The sequence below is a fragment of the Dasypus novemcinctus genome, chromosome 26 (genome assembly GCF_030445035.2).
Source record: "Dasypus novemcinctus isolate mDasNov1 chromosome 26, mDasNov1.1.hap2, whole genome shotgun sequence".
Lineage (NCBI taxonomy): Eukaryota > Metazoa > Chordata > Mammalia > Cingulata > Dasypodidae > Dasypus > Dasypus novemcinctus.
In genome coordinates, this window is record NC_080698.1 from 51,443,156 (window position 1) to 51,458,906 (window position 15,751).

At 41.2% G+C, this 15,751-nt stretch overlaps 2 protein-coding genes and 1 non-coding gene across 8 annotated transcripts in view; all 3 read right to left on the reverse strand.

The window, feature by feature from the left end:
* Positions 1-1,374, reverse strand: part of LOC105745078 (uncharacterized) — a 35,727-nt gene extending 34,353 nt beyond the window's left edge. Inside the window, exon 1 of the mRNA XM_071212232.1 lies at positions 1,185-1,374. The gene's annotated coding sequence lies outside the window, so the exon portion shown is untranslated. The remainder of the gene's footprint in view (positions 1-1,184) is intronic.
* Positions 1,375-10,014: 8,640 nt separating this feature from the next.
* LOC111761605 (U6 spliceosomal RNA) lies at positions 10,015-10,118 on the reverse strand. Its single transcript, XR_002794927.2, has one exon. It is a non-coding gene; the product is annotated as a U6 spliceosomal RNA (small nuclear RNA).
* Positions 10,119-11,149: 1,031 nt separating this feature from the next.
* The window catches only part of TMCC1 (transmembrane and coiled-coil domain family 1), a 250,360-nt gene continuing 245,758 nt past the window's right edge, over positions 11,150-15,751 (reverse strand). For 5 of the 6 annotated variants that reach the window (XM_058288860.2, XM_058288862.2, XM_058288864.2 and 2 more), the window contains one exon: positions 11,150-15,209. In XM_058288860.2, the coding sequence (XP_058144843.1) occupies positions 14,895-15,209 (315 nt within the window). In that variant the 3' untranslated portion in view covers positions 11,150-14,894. The remainder of the gene's footprint in view (positions 15,210-15,751) is intronic. The other variant, XR_011647564.1, reaches the window with a different exon arrangement.

Sequence of the window (15,751 nt, forward strand, 5' to 3'; positions counted from 1 at the left end):
CTCTATCCATTGAGCCAAATCTGCTTCCCGACAGTTCATTTTAAAAAGCCTCTAAAAAGTCCCATAAAGCTTAAAGGGAATAGGGTGTATATAATGTCTACTAAATCTGAATCACTTCTTTATTCACTGTGACTAGGCTTCAAATACTCTAATCACAACTTGGTGCTAGAGGTGGGGTGAGGAAGAGCAGGTGATCTGGAAACACGTATGAGGCACATCAAAACGTGCCCACCTCTCGGCCTTCTGTATTTTGTACCTAGAGGTGCTGAAAAACCCCGAAAAAAAATGTCTCATTGGAATCAAAGCAAATGGCAACGACTGAAGAGCAGAAAAATTAGGCTGGGGTCCGTTTGTTTGCAGGCACATTCTCAGAAATGTCAAAAAAATGGTGACAATACTGTGGGTTAGGGGTTTCTCCCCAGGTCTCTGAGGCACCCCCATGCCAGTTCGGCCCCTAAACCCTCAGGCCCTCCCTGCCTGGGCAAGGGTGCGGGGTGGGGATGTCTCTCTGGGAGATGGCTCATCCTACAGCCCGGTCTGCCAAGGGGCCCAGGACATGGTCTCTCGTCACACTCCACCCAGGCCACCTGAAAGGGAGCCGCAGGGCCACGGCTGCAGAGCCCACCCTCACACACACACCCCTGGGCCCTCAACTGCTCTCCAGAGAGGCTTGGTTTAACTTGTTCTAGGTCTCCAGGGTTGTCTCTGTTGGTAAATTCTGGGCCCTGGATCTAGTAATGGGTTGTAGACTGATTTCCAAGGGCTTTGGGGAGGGAGTCTGTAGAGGCCAGAAAAACCCTCCTTTACTTGTTTACTTTTTAATTTTTAAATTTTCTAGAAATTTCCCCCAAGATTGCTCCCTCATCTGTTTGCTCATTGTTTTTGCTTATTGTCTGCTCATTGTTTTTTTCCCCCTTATTGTCTGCGCCACATCCACTCCCCACTTACTTACTTTTTTTTATCTCTCTCCCCTTCCCCCTGTCTGTTCCCCCCCAAGTTGTCTGCTCTCTCTGTCCATTCGCTGTGTGTTCTTCAGTGACAGCTTCTATCTTATCAGTGGCACCGGGAATCTGTGTTTCTTTTTGTTGCGTCATCTTGTTATGTCAGCTCTCTGTGTGTGCGGCGCCATTCTTGAGCAGGCTGCATTTTTCCATTGGGCCAAGTCTGCTTCCCCACTTACTTACTTTTAATTCTTTCCTTGGTCCGCCAGCAGATGGTGCTTTTCTGCAACTCTCTCAGTTCGAAGGCTGGTTGGCATGTGTTCACTGCAACATGAACAGCAACAATGTGACAGAGGATCCTGCCTGGAGACTATTCAGAGCCTTGCCATTCAAACTTTCTCAGAGGCAGTTCTCCAAACTTTGCTGGCTGCCCTCTTCCTTTTCAGGGGTAGGAAATAATTCCATTTCCCTCTGCATCCTCAACAACCAGTCCCAGTCATTAGGGAGGGTGATTGAGAGGGTCAAATCTCTTTAGTCCCCAGCCAGCTCCCAGGACAAACAATGGCACGGCCCGTCCTGACCTGGAAGGGCTTGTGGGACACAGCTAACCAAATCTTTTGGCCAAAAGCAGTCATCCTTAGGCTGCATCCCTCTCTGTCCCACTCCTGGGGAGGTGGATGCCTAAGACTCCTTCGGTAGCTGCCAGCCCAAGACTAATTCAAAATTGCCTGCTTGTAAGGTGGGGGAGGGGCGCTGGCAGCTCTAACTGCAGCTTCTACTTAAGTTCTTTCCCTGGAGAATTTTTTCCTGTGCCCCTCTCTCTTCTCAGCCTTCCTCTGGTGTCCTAAACCCTCGAAAAAAATTTTCCAGGCCATTTCTGCCTGACCTCTAGCCATTTTTCTGGGAGAAAAGTGAGTTCTGTGTCTCTCTCATCTGCCATCTTTCTGGAAGTCTCTTCTTTTTAAATGTAGGCATTTCTAAGTATACATTCTAAGCATCGTCTTCACTGCATTCATAAGTTTTGGTATGTTGTGTTTTTGTTTTCATTCATCTCATTATTTCATTCATATTCATTAGTTTTCCTTATGATTTCTTCTTCAAGCTATTAGATGTTTAAAAGTATGTTAATTTCTACATATTTATAAAAATTCCCAGTTTTCCTTCTGTTAGTGATTTCTTGCTTCATTACATTATGGTTGACGAGATACTATGTATGATTTAAAATTTGAGATTTATCTTGTGTCCTAACATATGGTCTGTCTTGAAGAATGGACCATGTGCACGTGAGAATAATGTGTATTCTACTGTTGTTGCAGAAGTGTTCTATGTATGTCTGTTAGATATAGGTATAGTATTGTTCAAGTCCTCTAACTTTGTTGATCTTCTGTCTAGATGTTCTATCCAGTATTTAAAGTGGTTATTGTAGTCTCCATTATTGTAGAACTGTTTCTTGCTTCAATTCTTTCAATATTTGCATCATATATTTTGGGACCTTGTTGTTATGTGACTGTTTATAACTGTTATATCTTCTTGTTGAATGACACTTTTATCACTCTATAATGTCCTTGTCTTTTGTAACAGTTTTTAACTTCAAGTTTCTTTAGTCTGATGTTGGTAAGCTACCCTGGTTCTCTTTTAAGTTACTATTTGCATGGAATATTTTTTCTTCCTTTCACTTTCAACATATTTGTGTCTTTGAATCTACGGTGAGTCTCTTGTAAACAGCATAGAGTTGGGTCATACTTCTTTATCCATTTTCCAGTCTCTGCCTTTTGATTAGAAAATTTAATCTGCTTACATTTAAGGAAATTACTGATAAGGCAAGACTTCTGATATTTTGCCAATTGTTTTCTGTGTGTCTTACTACCTTTTTTGTCTAGATGATCTTTCAGTGAACCATTTTGAATATTTCCTGATTTACTTTTTTTTATTTCCCCTTGTAGCTTTTTTTTTTTTTTTTGGCATGCTGTCTGCTCTCTGTGTCCATTCGCTGCATGCTCTTCTGTTTTTTTTTTTGTCTTCCGTTTGTGTTGCATCACCTTGCTGAGTAGGCTCTCTGTGGTGTTTGTGGGCTGGGTGGCGCTCCGTGGTATCTGTGGGCTGGGCAGCACTCTGTGGCGCTTTGTGGCTGGGCAGTGTTCTGCAGCATGCAGGTGAGCCTGCCTTCACAAGGAGGCCCCAGGACACGAACCCAGGGCCTCCCATATGGTAGACGGGAGCCCAACTGATTAGCCACTTCCCTGATATACTTTTGTATAAGTTAAAAAAAATTTTTTTTTGTGGTTACCATTGGGATTACATTTAACATCCTAAATTTATTGCAATTTAGTTTGTATTGATATCAACTAACTTTATTGTAATAGTCTACACATTCTCTGCTCTTATACCTTCATCCTTCTTTATGTTGTTTTTGTCACAAATTACATCTCTATACATTTTTGCTCAGTAACATAGGTTTATGATCTTTTTAAATGCATTTATATTTTTTAACTATGTAAGAAGTAAAAGAAACAGTATAAAAAATATGCAGTAATACTGATATTTACCCATATACTTACACATATAAGTATTTCTTTCTCATACAGCTTCATGTTACCGTTTGGTGTCTTTTCCTTTCAACATGAAGCACTTTAGCATTTCTGGTAGGACCAGTCTAGTGCTAATGAACTCCCTCAGCTTTTGTTTACCCAGAAATGTCTTAATTTCTCCCTGATATCTAAAGGACAGTTTTGCTGGATCTATTTAATAGTATTCTTGGTTGACAGGTTTTCCTTTCTTTCAGCACTTTAAATATGCCATCCCACTTCCTTCTGCCCAACAGGGTTCCTGATGAGAAACTGGATATTAATCTTTTTTTTTTTTAAGATTTATTTTTTATTTATTTCTCTCCCCTTCCTCCCATGCCCCAGTTGTCTGTTCTCTGTGTCGATCTGCTGCATGTTCTTCTTTTGTCCCCTTTTGTTGCTGTCAGCGGCACGGGAATCTGTGTCTCTTTTTGTTGCATCATCTTGCTGCATCAGCTCTCCGTGTGTGCAGCACCATTCTTGGGCAGGCTAAACTTTGTTTAGTGCTGCGCGGCTCTCCTTATGGGGCGCTCTCCTTGCACATTGGACTCCCCTACGCGGGGGACACCCCTGCATGGCAGGCACTCCTTGTGTGCATCAGCACTTACGTGTGGGCCAGCTCCACACGGGTCAAGGAGGCCCGGGGTTTGAACTGCAGACCTCTCATGTGGTAGACGGACGCCCTAACCACTGGGCCAAGTCTGCTTCCCTGGATATTAATCTTATTGAAGATCTATTATGCATGACACATTCTTTTCTCTTGCTGTTTTGTGTGTGTGTGGTTTTTTTAAAAAGATTTATTTCTCTTCCCTTCTCTCGCCCCCGCCCCAGTTGTCTGTTCTGTTTGTCCATTTGCTGCATGTTCTTTTTGTCCACTTCTGTTGTCAGTGGCACAGGAATCTGTGTTTCTTTTTGTTGCGTCATCTTGCTGCGTCAGCTCTCCCTGTGTGCGGCACTATTCCTGGGCAGGCTGCACTTTCTTTCACGCTGGGCGGCTCTCCTTACAGGATGCACTCCTTGTGCATGGGGCTCCCCTTCGCAGGGGACACCCCTGTGTGGCACGGCACTCCTTGCGCGCATCAGCACTGCACCTGGGCCAGCTCCACACGGGTCAATGAGACCCGGGGTTTGAACCGCGGACCTCCCATGTGGTAGACGGATGTCCAACCACTGGGCCAAGTCCGCTTCCCCTCTCTTGCTGTTTTAAAGATTCTGTCTTTGGATTTTTTTTTAAAGCCACCACCACTGTGGTAACTATTGTTTAATGTGTGTTTTTTTTTAAGATTTGCTTTATTTTTACCCCAATACCCTCGTTTTTTGTGCTTGCTGGCTGCTCTCTGTTCGCTGTGTGTTGTCTCTGTGTCTGCTCATCTTCTTTTAGGAGGCATTGGGAACTGAACCCAGGACCTCTCGTGTGGGAGGGAAGAACCCACTCACTTGAGCCACATCTTCTCCCTGCTTGTTGTATCATCTAGATGTCTTGTCTAGGTGTGTCATCTAGTTGCATCTAGTAGCGTCAGATCGCCATGCCAGCCCATTGCATCAGCTTGCTGTCTTGCTTGTCCTCTCTAGGAAGTGCCAGGAACTGAAACTCCCAGGTGGTAGGTGGGTGCCCAATTACTTGAGCCACATCCACTTCCCTATCTTTGGATTTTGACAATTTAACTATAATTTGTCTTACTCATGGATCTCTTTGAATTTATCTTACTTGGAGTTTGCCGAGCTTCTTGGATTTATATATTCATGTCATTCATGAGATCTGGGAAGTTCTTGGCGATAATTTTTTTTCTGCCTCTTTCTCTCTTCTCCTTCTGGGAATCCTATGATGCATATTTTGGAATACCTGATGGTGTCCCACTGATTCCTCAGGCTCTGCTCATTTTTCTTCTTTCTTGTTTTCATCCCAGACTGGATAATTACACTTGTTTTATCTTCAAGTTTGCTGATCCTTTCATTTGCCTGCTCAAATATGTTGAATTTATTTATTTTTTTAACAATTTATTTATTTCCCCCCTTGTCCTCCTCCTGCCCTGCTGTTTTTGCTGTCCGTGTCCATTCGCTGTGTGATCCTCTATTTCTCTTTTCATCTTCTCATTTTTTCTCCTCTGGATTCACTGGAATTCGATCCTGGGGACTTCTAATGTAGAGAGTGTTCCCTGTTAATTGCACCACCTCAGTTCTTGGTGTCAGCAGCACTTCACCTTGACTCTCCCCTTTGTCTCTCTTTTGTGGTGTCATCATCTTGCTGCGTGACTCACTTGCGTGGGCACTGGCTTGCCATGTGGGCACTTTCTGTTCTTCTTTTTCATCAGGAGGCTCCAGGGATTGAACCCAGATCCTACCATACGGTAGGCAGAAGCCTTATCACTTGAGCCACATCTGCTTCCCGAATTTATTTTTTACTATACTTTTCAGTACCAGAATTTTATAATTTTTACATTATTAAAATTCTCATTTTGTTCATATATCACTTTCCTTTAGTTCTTTATACAAGTTTATTTTCCTCTAGCTTATTGTTCATAGTTAAGGAAGTTGATCTCTAACATCTTTGGTTAGTAATTATAGTGACTTCTCTTCCTCTGGGATAGTTTTTGTTTTTTCCTGTGACTGGCCATACTTTCCTGTTTCCTTGTTATGTTTAGTAATTTTATCATATTGTTTCTCTCTGAAAATGTAGTTCCTTAGTCCTCAGGGTTTTCTGATTTTTACTTGTTGAGGCCTGGAATCACCCATTTTTTACTTTTCCTTAGGGATCCAACAGAGCCCCATCCCAAAAATTAAAAGGTGGGGGGAAAAGATGCATTGCCGCTCAAGTCTCCAAGCAGATCCCGGTGTGAAGCCAGAAGCCTCTGCTGCCTAGAGCTAAAACTGAGGCTAGCCTCTGTGCTGGTCCCTCAGGGATCTATCTGACAAACCCAATCGCAACTTGCAACCCCAACTTTTTAAAGGACAAAGTTTGCTCTGCCAATCATGGGCCCCATCAGCTGTTCCCACAATCCAGTTCACCATTTCCACAGGAGTTGCTGTGGGGCTAAAGAATGGGGGATGGTTGCTGACTTGTACATGCCTAATGAACGCCTGACAGTGTGGCAGCCTTTTCTTTTGTCCAGCACTCCTGCGGATGTGCTAAATGCCCAATCTGGTTCCAGGGTTGCTACACAGTTAATCCTAATTTCATTTTCCAGCTCATTAATTTTGCTGGTGGAGGGGGCAATCTGAGGAATTTTTTCTGTCATTTTTATCTGCTGTGACAATGATCATTTCAATGTTTCCATTAATGTATTGTATTTCAACACCATAATTCATTTTTTGTTTAGATCATGAAATATTTCATATATTTAGAGAATATACCATACACATACCCATCCATCACTGAGAGCCAAGTACTAAGAATATTTTATTGCTGGAAGACAACTAAGGTGACTTAGTTCAGCTCCTTACTTTATAGAAGCGGTACAGAAAGATTAAGTGATTTGACTTTTCAAGGTCACCCAAAGTCTAAAATCCATGAAACTTAATTCCTTGCTCAGCAAAATGGAACAGTAGAAATAGCATGGATTTAGAGTCAAACTTAACAGAGTTCAAGTCCTAGCTTTGACATTTACTAATAAAATGACTTGTCCATTGGATAAAATGCAAACGACCTTTCTGAACTTTTTATATTCATTTGTAAAATGGAAATCACACCTTCTCCTTTTCAGAGAAGTTGTAAGAATTAGAAGTTAAACAAGTGGCACAATGCCTGGTACAGAATAGAGATTCAATAGTGATTTAAAGGCCACTTTCTAATGAAGTGCCAGGCATTGTTCCAGGTACTGATACATCCATGGATATGACAATGTCCTAATCACTGTATTAGTTTGAAGTAAAACCTACCATTAGTCAATTTACATATATCCATTTGCAAATTTTATTTCGCTATGGCTCTTTTGTTGTTTCTGGGGTTGGAATATTCTGATTTTTTGGTTCTCTAAACCAAAGAGCCAGTGCTGGCCAGGGTCACTCCAAATTCTGGTACTATGCTCTGTTCAGTGAGAATGTGAGGCAAGATAATGTCTTAAGAGATACAGATGAGTGAGACAGGTCCTTGTTGTCAAGATATTCTCTATTAATAAGACCAATTGTAGAGCACTTTACGCCAGGTGCTGGTATAGGCATGATACAATTATTTCCTTTAATCCTTACAGCCTGCTCTTTAAGGTATAGCAGTTCTTTTTTTTTTTTTTTTAAAGACTTATTTATTTATTTCTCTCCCCTTACCACCTGCCCTGGTTGTCTGTTCTCTGTGTCTATTTGCTGCATCTTCTTCTTTGTCCGCTTCTGTCGTTGTCAGAGGCACGGGAATCTGTCTTTTTGTTGCGTCATCTTGCTGTGTCAGCTCTCTGTGTGTGCGGTGCCATTCTTCGGCAGGCTGCAATTTCTTTCGCACTGGGCGGCTCTCCTTATGGGGCGCACTCCTCGCACATGGGGCTCCCCTATGCGGGGACACCCCTACGTGGCAAGGCACTCCTTGCGTGCATCAGCACTGTGCGTGGGCCAGCTCCACATGGGTCAAAGAGGCCCGGGGTTTGAACCGTGGACCTCCCATGTGGTAGATGGTTGCCCTAACCACTGGGCCAAGTCCACTTCCCTAGTAGTTCTTATAATTCATTTTTATTATGGATTGCTGCACTATAGTCTTTAAAACTATTGAACCGAAGTATTCCAAAAGATAAAGAAATTCTACTGGACAACTTAATTATTCATTAAGGCAGAAGCCTGAATAAGTTTTCCCAAGAACTGTTGCTGTAGGATTTAAGCATTCATGTGCCAAAGGTGATAGGACTTTTTAAATACTAATTGAGCTGAGCTTCCTACATCCTTAGTTCTCACAAATAAAATTGTGATGCTCATCCCATCACAGGATCAACAGGCAATAAAACCAAAGAGTCTGGGCAGCATTTCTTCACTGATTTGGATGACAAGAAAACAGGCTACTGGTTCCTTTTGAAAGGGCTCTAATTACCTTTTAAACATAAGGCATGGTTACTATAACTTTCAACACCCTTCATGGTTTCTCTTGTGGCTATAGGTGAATTTCACCCCTTCATCATGGCAGTCAACATTTTTATTTTTGCAACTTAGCCCCCACATATTGTTTTTAATTTTCACACATTCATACATCCTTCCAGGTAGACACCCTACCAGCCACTTAAGGACCACCCCTTGTCTGGTCATTCACCTTGGGTTTTTCCATCACTGTCATTTTGCTAATACTGTTACTTCAATTTAGAATGTCCTTCCCACTATCTACATTCATCCAAATCCCACCAAATTTCAGTCCAGATACCAATGTTTTCTCCATCAAGTCTTTCCCAACTGCTCTCTGGCAGAATTGCTTCCTCCTCTTCCCTCCGACATATGACTTCTGCTTTATTACAAGTATTTTGTCCTTCCAAGTTCCTTTTCCTTCAGTTTAGCCTACCTCCTAGTCTCATACAGAGTGGCTCTCAAACACTGTTGTATGAAAGAAAGACTGAACTAAACAGGATCTAGCAACTGTTGCAATCACACCTCTCCACGTTCTTCCTTCTCTGACTTCCAGGCCTCTGCTAAGTGGAATATCCATTTGATCACCAAGCTAAAGAATCCAGGGCTGGAAGAAAGCTCAAAGGGTGGTCCAAACTTGGTCTAGAGCCCATTCTCAGGGACTCCTAAGGCAAAAGGTGGTCTATTATAATCCAGCATTAGGAACACTATCAATTCTTTTTTCATCGATATCCTCAATGGATGTTTTGAATTTAAAAAATATTCAAATACATTCTCATTCCAAAAGATTCCTATTTATAATAGTCAAGCATGCAAGACCTGTTTTACCAACATTCCTTCCACTCTCTTTCCCAGAAATAACTACTGGGGACAGTTTAATGTGCAGTTTCTATACATTTACATACATACATTTACACAAACAAAAATATTTTCAACATAAATGGGAGACAAATACCATTCCATAACTGGCTTTTAAAATTTAATGTACTGATTACAAGAGGCTGAACATTGCTTTTCAATGCTGATTGGTAATTTTTTCCTTTTTCTGTGAGCTATTTGTTTATAACCTTTGCCTATTTTTTCCCCTAAGTTAACCATTTTCTTATTGACTTGAAGTAACTCATATAGACAACCATCTTTTGTTACATATGTTGTATTGACCTGTTTTCTATTGCAGTCATTTACCATTTAATAACAGAATAGTATAATTTGGGGCATGTCATTTAACCCAAACTCCAGTTTCCTTATCAATGCAATAAGGATGATACCTCCTTCATAAGATTGTGGGGAGAATTAAGTGATTTAACTGTTTATCATAACAAGAACTTATGCCTAGCAATCAGCAAGTACTCAATCAATGTTAGCTGCTCTCATTACCTAGCCAGGGATCACAAGAGTTTGGGCCACATGGTTAAAAAGAATACACTTGAATCCTTTAAGGCAAGGAATGCATTTTCTTTTTTCTTTTTTTTTTAAAGATTAAAAATATGGAACACTTCGCGAATTTGCGTGTCATCCTTGCAGAGGAGCTATGCTAATCTCTGTATCATTCCAATTTTAGTATATGTGCTGCCGAAGCGAGCATGGTATGCATTTTCTAAGTTGTCATACCATCCCGCTCCCCCAATTTGTATTCCACACCACAACTTCTCAGATTTATTTTACTAGCTATCTCCTCTTTCAAGTTTTTAATGGATGAGAATAAACAGACTTTGAAATTATACATCGCCCCTAACTGGGGCTGCTCTGTGTGCCCATTATTGCACTGCACAACTCTAGGGTGTCATTCATATTGTAGCCTCCTTATGGAACCCCTTGCGATAGGGCCTGGCTTATATTTTAAGAAGCTTAAGGATACTGTCTTAGCTCTTTTAAAAGCATTCCAAGGGGGCACACCTTATTCTCGCAATGCCCGCTAGGTAAGATTAAGGTGGGTTTGATAGGTCTAGTTTATAAATGGGATAAGAGGCACAGAGCTGGTGAACCACAAGTGTGGCCCAAATCTCTCGACATCAGATTGGGGCTGTGAAGCACCAAGTCATCAGGTTCCCACTTGGTTCACTTCAAAGGCAAGATACTATATTAGATTTCCAGAGATCTCCCAGAGGTCATTAGGGAAAACTAATAGAAATTACCACCTCTACAACAAAACCACAGATAGAATTAGGCTGGATAATATAATTTCTTACATGTACATACAACTTTAAATGTGTTTTATAGAGTATGTTTCTATTAATAACATTTATTTATTAGCAAAGCTCTGAAGAATGGACAGGGATTACTATGCCCACTTTTGGGTCATCAGATGCTGGATTTGGGGGGCACTGCCTCTTTGTCCCTTGAAAGAACTAAAAAGAAGTCATCTACTTTTAGGAATTATGGCAAAATGTTAGTCTGAAATGACGTCTGTAAAATCTAGAGAGATAGTGGGAACTACCTGGCTATCAGTTATGGTTTAACGATACTGGCTAAAAATAGACATATACACACATGCGTGCACACAGATACACAGAGTATCAAATTCAGACTAGTGGAAAGTTTTTGGACTAATAAACTTGTCACTGGAAAATGAATATGCAAAAATAAAGAGCAAAACAAACCCGAGTCTGACCACCATTTAATAGCTGAGGTCTTTATTTCAATTTATATATACAGTAAAAGTGCTGCTTAGAATCTACAGCACCAGACAAAACATAAATGTAATTCTCTCTCAACAATTAGCAGCTTAAGATCTATCAACTACAGTGTTAACGTTCACACGTTCACAAGTGTCATTTCTGTACTTTTCAATTCGTGCAAGTCAGTTTTTATTCTTACACACTTTGATAAAACACACAGTCTAGTAGTCAATGCCTACTGAGGGTATCACCTAGCATACACAACACACAGACAGAAATGTTAACTCTTAGAGCCACATTCAAAATCTTCTTTCATTTAAGGGTGGGTATGGATGTGTGGGAACCATAAAATTGCCTGTGCCAGTTTGTTGATCATAATAATGTTTGGTTTTGTTTTGGATGCACATTTTCCAAAGCTGAAAGGCAGCTCCGTACTGGAACCCAGAATTCAGCATTTCATCTGACTGTACCTCAAAGAAATATGAAATCAGAAACAACCAAATACAAAGAAGAGTGCATGAAAATATGCTCACTGGTGCATGACTAGCAAGGAAGGCTTGATTCCAGTATTATTCTTGGCATTAGATTCTTACCCAAATTGGGTAGATAGGGTACAGGGGACAGAGAAGATCCCAGTGAATTAGAAAATTTAACCTACTTTTGCTTCTCATGGAGCCAGTACTAGCAGAAAGCCTTCTTTGCTAGAATGCACTGAGTTGGTACCAAGGAATCGAAATTGGGGCAGGCAAAAGTGCCCTTCGACTATCATAACAAACGTGAAATTTTAGTCGCTTTACAACCTGAACACAGAATCACCCAGGCCGAAACAGCCAGCCTCGCTCAACCAGACTAGGCACCAACACTTAGAAGTAATCCAGGATTGCTTCCTTTTAAAGGGAATGCACACAGTCTTTAAAAAGAGAAGTATTAAAGCTAGAGTACTTTCCTATCACAGAACAGTTGTTAAACCATTAGAGCAAGAGTATAGAAGAGCTCTTAATAGACAAGAGAATCTGAGAACAGCTGCAATGCAAAGAAACTGAAAGGCAACAGGGATGGGCAGCAAAATTAGAATGGGCGGCGGGGCATGAATAACAGAAGCATGATTACAAACAGCATTAAATGCAGACAACCTTTGGGCCCAGTGAATAATTAAGAGGAATTAAAAAGCAAGAGCCATGTTGTATCTAACCTGGACTGAAGGTCCTTCCTCAGTTTAAGAAAGGAGGATGGAAAGTCAGCATGGGCCTGTTTGTTTGGGAGCTCAGGGGGATTCCAGAGGTCAAAATTTCCATTTGATAGAAACAGTCCCAAGGCAAATGGAAATAATTTCAATCCATCTTTCACAGTGATTTCCGGTGTCTACCAAATTTAGCAGCCTCTACCAAGCATAGGGGACTCAGAGGTTCTAACTTAGAAAAACTGGAGGACTGAGGCTAGAGCATCTTTTCTCGAACTGTCGGGACTCTACTCTGAGTAAGCTAAAGTAGAAAAGTAGGAGAAACCGTGTTAGTTCGACAAGGTCATTGTGTCCTGCCTGAAGTCACTACAATGTTTTAGGCAACGTTGACATTGTTAAGTATATAGACTTGGGAACAATTTGTTTTGGCCTGGAGACATGAATATGAGTTGGTTGCAATACATTTTTAAAAGAAAATTGGGGAATGGATGTGACTCAAGCGATTGAGTGCCTGCCTCCCACACGGGAGGTCCTGGGTTTGGTTCCTGATGCCTCCTGAAAAATTGAGAGGAAGTTGCAGCTAATAGGTATACTATAATTTTCTGGGGAAGGGGCAAAGCTTAGGTTACCTGAGTTAAAATATCAAAGTGATAATATGGAAAGAAATGCTGACTCTGAGGCGGCCAGCCTGTCAAAGAAAAAGGAGGCTGGAGCCGTCATATAAACCATCCTCTCAGTCAGGCAATGTTAATGCAATTTCAAAAGAATTTCCTGGTATGGGGGAAATATGCAAAGCATGCTTTGCTACTCTTTTCAGGATATATTATATGCCCCTTGCTCATCACTGGGTTGCACAGAACTGAGGCTGAGGGAAAAGCAGGTATGACCCAATACTACAAATAATGCAAAAAGATTCACCAAGCTCTTCAGGTAAGCCTCTGTAAGTCCAGTTTCTACCAGGACGGTGGAGCTGGTTCTATGGTGGGGAAGAAGGCTCAAGTCAGTTTTTCAGAACTGTCTATAAAAGTCCACTGTGCATACTTATGTTAATATTAGTCAGTCTAGATTAATAGGAAGCCGCAAAATTTCATATCCAAAACTTGGGTCCTTCTAATCATGTATATTTCCTTTTCTGCTGTTTAGGGAGAATCACCTTCCATTGATTCTCTCAGGCAGACAACATAAAGCTTTAAAATTAAAGATGCTGCGGCCAAAAAGACAGACGACTCTATATCACTTTGGTTTCAGTAATTAGGGGGTGTTAAAAAATAAATTAAGGAAACACAAGGAATTTTTTGTGATTCTCATAATACAGTCTCAATTTTTCCTAAGGACAACCCCAGCCCGAGGATAATGGGTGAACATATTTTTTTTTGACAAAAAAATTCCTATCCTACCATGCTGGCCTGTGGAAACAGCCTTCTCCTCTTCCCCATGCACTTTTTTCATCTCCAACCTAGTCAATCCCATCAAGTGGTCCTGTGGGAGTAGGGGAACACCATAAAGCAGCAGCAGCAGCCAGGGGAGAGTTATGTTGCATCTCAAAACAATGGCAGCAGAGGGCAGCATTTACAGCAAGTCTTACTTTACTCAAACTGTTTCAAGAGGGAGCAGCACACTTAAATATCCACACATTTCTTCATTTAAAAACATCACTTCTTTATTTCAAAGGAAAAATAAAAGACCCTCCCAACCCTGTCCAAAAAAACCCAATAATAATAATAACAATAATAAAAAATCCTATTATAAACCATAAGGAAGCACTGAGAGTTTGAGTAGTACATTCTTCAAGTATGCTGTTTGGATTTTTTGTTTTTAAATTGGTGACTATACACATATAAAAAAACCTTAAAAGTGCGGCCAAAGAATTTTCCTTAAAATTAAGTATTTAGAGGGCTACTTCAAAATACTGTAGTAGGGCTGTGCAGTGATCCTGTGGGGCATGATGCTCTCACTTCTGTATCCTAGCAGAGGTTAAGGGATCAGTTTTAAAAGTGATCATACTTCCAGGGTTAGCAAGAATGGCCAACTTGGGTGAGAAAGTCTGGGAGATCCATGTGTTCTTCCACGGACAAGGAAAATCCACCTGAATCCAAAAATTCAGACATGGAATGTGGCAGGACTTCACAGTAAAGTTAGTCTGGGAGGGGGAAAGGTGAGCCCAGACAAGGCAGAGGGTAGGTTGAACTGGTTTGCCCTAATCAGGTTTTCTCATCTTTTCAGTGGGTTTAGTGCAGTCATTCAAGCCACAATTTAGAACGCCCTTCAGTGTGCTCCAGATTGTTGGTTCATATTAAAGGACTGTTTTAAGATTTGCATCCCAAGGAAAATCATGCTACATAAAAACGATCCAAGATTTTTGCCCAAAAAACTTCTTGGATAAAATCTAAAAAATACTATTGCAATTGCGTCTCTTGAAGAAAAAAAAAACATTATTCTAAATGTAAACAGATTCACTCAATTCTTTTGTTGTAGAAAACTTCAGAGTAGGTAAGTTGCTGTCTAATTCTTGCTGCATGCACTCGCCAGAGGGTAGGGGAGCAGCTGCCTTCTTGTGCCAGCATCATCTGGGGGATGAAAAGAAACGTTCCACATAGCTAAAGAGGGCATCCCAGTGCTTCCAGAGAAAGGCAATGAAAACCACGAGGAATAAAGTGCTGAACGTCCTGTTGCGAGTCTTCATGAGGGGAACCACGCAGTTGGCCACTGTGGAGACAAAGACCAAGAGGACTGCCATGACGGCCAGAAGGATGTTGATGAGTTTGCCCAGAAGGTTACGGGCAGTGGCATTCTCCAGCCCTTCCAGCTGCACCACCTGCTGCTGCTGCTGCTGAAGCTCCATCTTGGAGATGCGGGTCTGGCATGCTTCCAGTGCCTCCTGTGGGCCAGAAGAAGGAATAGTTAAGTCTGCTTATACATATTCTGAGTGGCTGACAAGACCCTTGGGCATGCTGGATGCAGCTTGAGCTATGACAATGATTTCAAATATACTAGAGCTTGAATGTGAGGCAAAATGCATACACACTACTCAAGTGACTATTATTTTACCTAATTGCCCTTAATTGCATTCCTGTAGGATGGCTCATAGGAAGCAGTGGCCATACTTCAGAGTTGGTCCTAAGCATTTTAATGACAAGGCTTCAAAGATAAGATTTGTGTTTTTTTTTTTTTTTCATTTAAAATTAAAGTTATACAGAATACAGATACTCCTTCAATATAAAATGTTAAAAAGGATAATCAGCCTCCTTGATATTTTCTTCAATTCCAGTCCCTGCCCCTGGTATGTATTTATCCTTTCATCTGTGTTTAAGCATATGCATGCATGTGCCTAGGGAAATCCTTGAAATTATTTTTTGATTTTCTGTTTTAACATAAATATGTCAGGAATTGATCCATCACTTGCTTTTTTCACTCAGTAAC